Source organism: Phalaenopsis equestris, unplaced genomic scaffold, assembly GCF_001263595.1.
Source record: "Phalaenopsis equestris unplaced genomic scaffold, ASM126359v1 Scaffold201086, whole genome shotgun sequence".
In the NCBI taxonomy this organism is placed as follows: Eukaryota; Viridiplantae; Streptophyta; class Magnoliopsida; order Asparagales; family Orchidaceae; genus Phalaenopsis; species Phalaenopsis equestris.
Genome location: NW_018220869.1, coordinates 1,163 through 5,287, shown reverse-complemented (window position 1 = coordinate 5,287; position 4,125 = coordinate 1,163). Strand labels below are relative to the sequence as shown.

Here is a 4,125-nt window from a genome sequence, read left to right as displayed (position 1 = left end):
AGTTGCATTATCTCTTAAGGTTCATAATATATGTTGTTTATTTGTCCATCTCTTTGGGACATGAGCCTTAAACTATCATGTTTCTTCTGTCTAAAATATGGATAAATATTTGAATGCAGGAGATTTAAAGCATAAAATGTCATCCATCATGAGCCTGAGCCTAGTATACTGTGTGATAAATACTATTTTTTGGGACTAAAGGAAGCTGTACTAAATTCGTGCATGATAATATCTGTAGATGGTAACATCAAATGTTCTACGTGGAGCTCAACCATTTCATATTGTTTGGATGTTTGAAGGGGAGAAATCTTTCTTAAACATTTACATAGTTGTTAATTGCATATGTGCAGATTTTCTTCATCTTCATGTGTTTGTATGCACGATATTTGACTTCTTAACTGTATAAGTGCGGTTTTTGCTTAATCTTGATATATTAACATGTTTTATACTTAAATATCAAATGATTGGGTTAATGCAAAAACTGTTTAGAACAAACTGCACAAAATGTTTTCTTGCCTTATATCGGCATTCTGAAGCTTCTGCAGAAGGGTCAGTTCTCTTTTCTTAACTACTGGTTCGTGAGCAGGGAAATTAATTCAACAACTGTGTCCCATTCTTGAGCTTTAGAGTCTATTTGGCGCAGCTGCAGCTGCGCTGTCCCAAAAAGCAGCTGCGGGGAAGCTGACTATCTGTTTGGTGCAGCTGTGTGAAAACAGCTATGGGGCAGCTGTATCTGGAGAAATGACCAAGCTGCCCCTGTTTAGTAAAATTGTTTAAAAAATTTATGTGTATATGTAAAAAATTTAAATATGTAATTGCGAATTGTATTTGTAATAAATATATTTCATGGAATATGGTAGTCAAATAATAAAGACATCTCGAGTTTGCTATATAAATATTAAGGCCAAATCATTATTAATTAGGCTGAGCATTGTAGCAAAAATCATGATTTGAACTAGTTCAGTTTCAACCACAACATAATTATGAAAATTAATTTGTCAACACTAGCAATACCCTTTCAGATATAAAGTTGAATCTGCTAGCCTATGAAACTCATCCTCAGAGATGAGCATTTTGTCAAGGCAGTACACTTTAAGCAAAAAAGGGAAAGCAACCACTAAACACACATATTTCATGGAGAGAAACAAAGTGAAAAAAATGTGAAAATTGCAGATAAAAGCCAAAACCAGTTTCATAGAGAAAAGCATAGTGCATGTGAACCCAAGATTTTTAATGTCTTACCCATAATCAATGGCAGTCGGACATGGATCTTCGTCCATCATGGAAGGATGCGAACAGAAGAAAGTCGCCCCACTTGAAAGGCTGGGGAACTCGAATAACAAGAGCTCAGCTCTTCTCATGGAAGAGAGAGCCGTGGGAGATGGAATGGAGATGAGAAGAGCATAGAAGGGAGAGACCTCCCTGCTTCGCAAAATATGGGCGAACGTCGACACCATGGGAGTTCTGGGATAGTAGAGGATCAATCGCCAGGAGTGAGGGGCGACGAGGTAAAAGCCGCTCAATAAAGCGGGGCAGCGCAGCGGGGCAGCGCAATTTATCCCGCGGCCCGCTTTCTCCCAAGCTTCGCGGTACGTTTCCGCGAAACCGTCTTCCAAACAGTGTCGCGGCAGAAATTTCGCGGCAGAAGGCCGCGCCGCACCCCAAGCGCCGCACCCAAAAAATCGGAACCAAACAGGCCCTTAGCCTTTTGGCATTTCGCTTATTGCATCGGAACCGGCTTCTCTTCTTATTCGTAAAATGTTTGCATGGAGTTTCAATATTTGTATTTAAAGCTTCGTCAGGATTCGCAATTTTGGAGCTTTGATCTTCAGGTTTAGCGAGCAGGGGTGTCACATTCTCGAGCTTTAGCCTTTTGGAATTCCGCTTATTGAGTCGTAACCGACTTCTCTTCTTATTCGTGAAATGTTTGCATGGAGTTTCAATATTTGTATTTAAAGCTTCGTCAGGATTCGCAATTTTGGAGCTTTGATCTTCAGGTTTAGCGAGCAGGGGTGTCACATTCTCGAGCTTTAGCCTTTTGGAATTCCGCTTATTGAGTCGTAACCGACTTCTCTTCTTATTCGTGAAATGTTTGCATGGAGTTTCAATATTTGTATTTAAAGCTTCATCAGGATTCGCAATTTTGGAGCTTTGATCTTCAGGTTTAGTGAGCAGGGGTGTCACATTCTTGAGCTTTAGCCTTTTGGCATTTCGCTTATTGAGTGATAACCAGCCTCTCTTCTTATTCGCAAAATGTTTGCATGGAGTTTCAATATTTGTATTTAAAGCTTCGTCAGGATTGGCAATTTTGGAGCTTTGATCTTCAGGTTTAGTGAGGTATATTGAAGGTATAAATGCAACTTTAACTCCAAGTTCTGCCTGTTTTGCTAGAACTTCCTTTAGTTGCTGCAGAAAAAGGCTATTATTTCACATGAATACAATGGTCTATGTATCTTATGCAGATTAAAAATGAAAATAAATTAAACTCATCAAATGGGCGTAATTAAATGAAAGATAAGGCTTAATTAAGCAGATCTAAAACAATTGAAATAAGACTAATTATGATGATGATTAACAGGAAAAAATGATTTGTAAATTGAGGATGAAGAAGTTTGTTCTGAAGAATAAAGATGAATACCTGCCGGCGTATTTTAGCAAGTGAATCCATCTCTTCCTTGTTTGCACTTTCTGACTTCAGCTTCTGGAACACAATATGTTATTAAAACTCCCCACTTTTTTTATTTATGGAACAAGATCTGTATTATACCTTCTCAATGTTAGCTCTGGTAAGAAAAGTATTCCTGCGCGCCTCGCGCCACTGCTGGATTTCACTTTCGCTATATACTACAGAAAGAGGCCTTCAAGATAATACGAGTTAGACTAATAAAAAATGTGGTGGGATCAAAATTGCATTCTAACTGGTGAATTTAATGAATGTGTTGTGGATTTTTTAAAAGATGGATCTCTAGAGCTAGAGATGAAAGGCAAAGATTACAACAACAGAACAAAATGAAGCCGTAGCTAAAGTTTTATTTCAGTTTATACCTTAATTTATATATTTTAATTTCTTATTTGTCTTTACATCTCAAGATGCAATACTTGTAATTAGAAGAGTAGCAATTATAAATAAGGGTCGTCTTGTGAGGGCTGAAAAAAAGGGGGATTTTAGACTTGTATTTATTTTCTCTTAGGAGGTTTCGGTTCATCCAAATCTTGCCTTGTAGCTGTATCTTAGTTGGCACTCAGAGGAAGTTTAGCCATTATTATGTCCTTCATGTTTTTCACTTTTACCCCCTTTGGCTGGTATAATTTTGGTATCAACGCTTTGGATTCTTGCATCCAATCCTTTCATGAACAGGCAGAGATTGTCTCTGGACTCCCCATCCAATCCTTTCATGAACAGGCAGAGATTGTCTCAGGACTCCTGAGATTGGTTAGTGGATCAGGTTGAAGATTTCAAAAGCCCAGCTCATGCAAGATTTGTTCTTGATTCTCTCCACATTACTGCATTACTCCCTCTCAAATCTACCATTACTCGCTGGCTGAACCGAGATCCAATCTTGAAGCAGTCCAGGCGTATCCATGTTGTCTTCCTCTGCATTTCCTCTCAGTTTTCTGCACTTTCCTCCTTCCCGTAACTCTCGACGCAACAGGTTTTAGCCTGCTGTTTGCGGGAGATTTGGAGCAGCACCTTGGCAACTTCTTTGTGAACTCTGCCCTAGCCGAACCAGTCCAACATCATTTGAAGCAGAGCGGTTTTTCTTTCTTGGGTTGTTCTTAGTTTGCTTCTTTGTTGTCCAGCCACAAGGAAAAAAATTTTTGTCGCTGCCGTGGATTTCCTCTGTTATGTTCGCAATTCCCTTTATGTCCGCAATTCCTTTAATGTTTGGTCAGGGAAGGTTGATATTCCTTTATCTTGGGCTTCATGATTCCAATTCTTGTCCAGAAATTGAATACAGATTTTTTTCACTACCTTCTTGATTCTAATTTTCAGCTATCATGCCTCCATGCAAAAGCATGCCAAGAACTAATCAAGAATTGCTCATGGATGATCTTTTGCATGAAATGCAGACTCATAGAAATGGAGCATAAAAGTTTGGAGAAATGCTCAATGGCACATAATTC

At 38.8% G+C, this 4,125-nt stretch overlaps 1 protein-coding gene across 1 annotated transcript; it reads right to left on the bottom strand.

Annotated features, from left to right (window-relative positions):
* Nucleotides 1–1,347: 1,347 nt before the first annotated feature.
* Nucleotides 1,348–3,376, bottom strand: LOC110035967. The gene is made up of 3 exons (XM_020740306.1): nucleotides 2,768–3,376; nucleotides 2,639–2,701; nucleotides 1,348–2,406 (listed from the first exon to the last, which is right to left on the bottom strand). Exons 2-3 carry the CDS (start codon nucleotides 2,666–2,668, stop codon nucleotides 1,348–1,350), a joined length of 1,089 nt encoding a protein of 362 aa, XP_020595965.1. The 5' UTR covers nucleotides 2,669–2,701; nucleotides 2,768–3,376.
* Nucleotides 3,377–4,125: the final 749 nt, after the last annotated feature.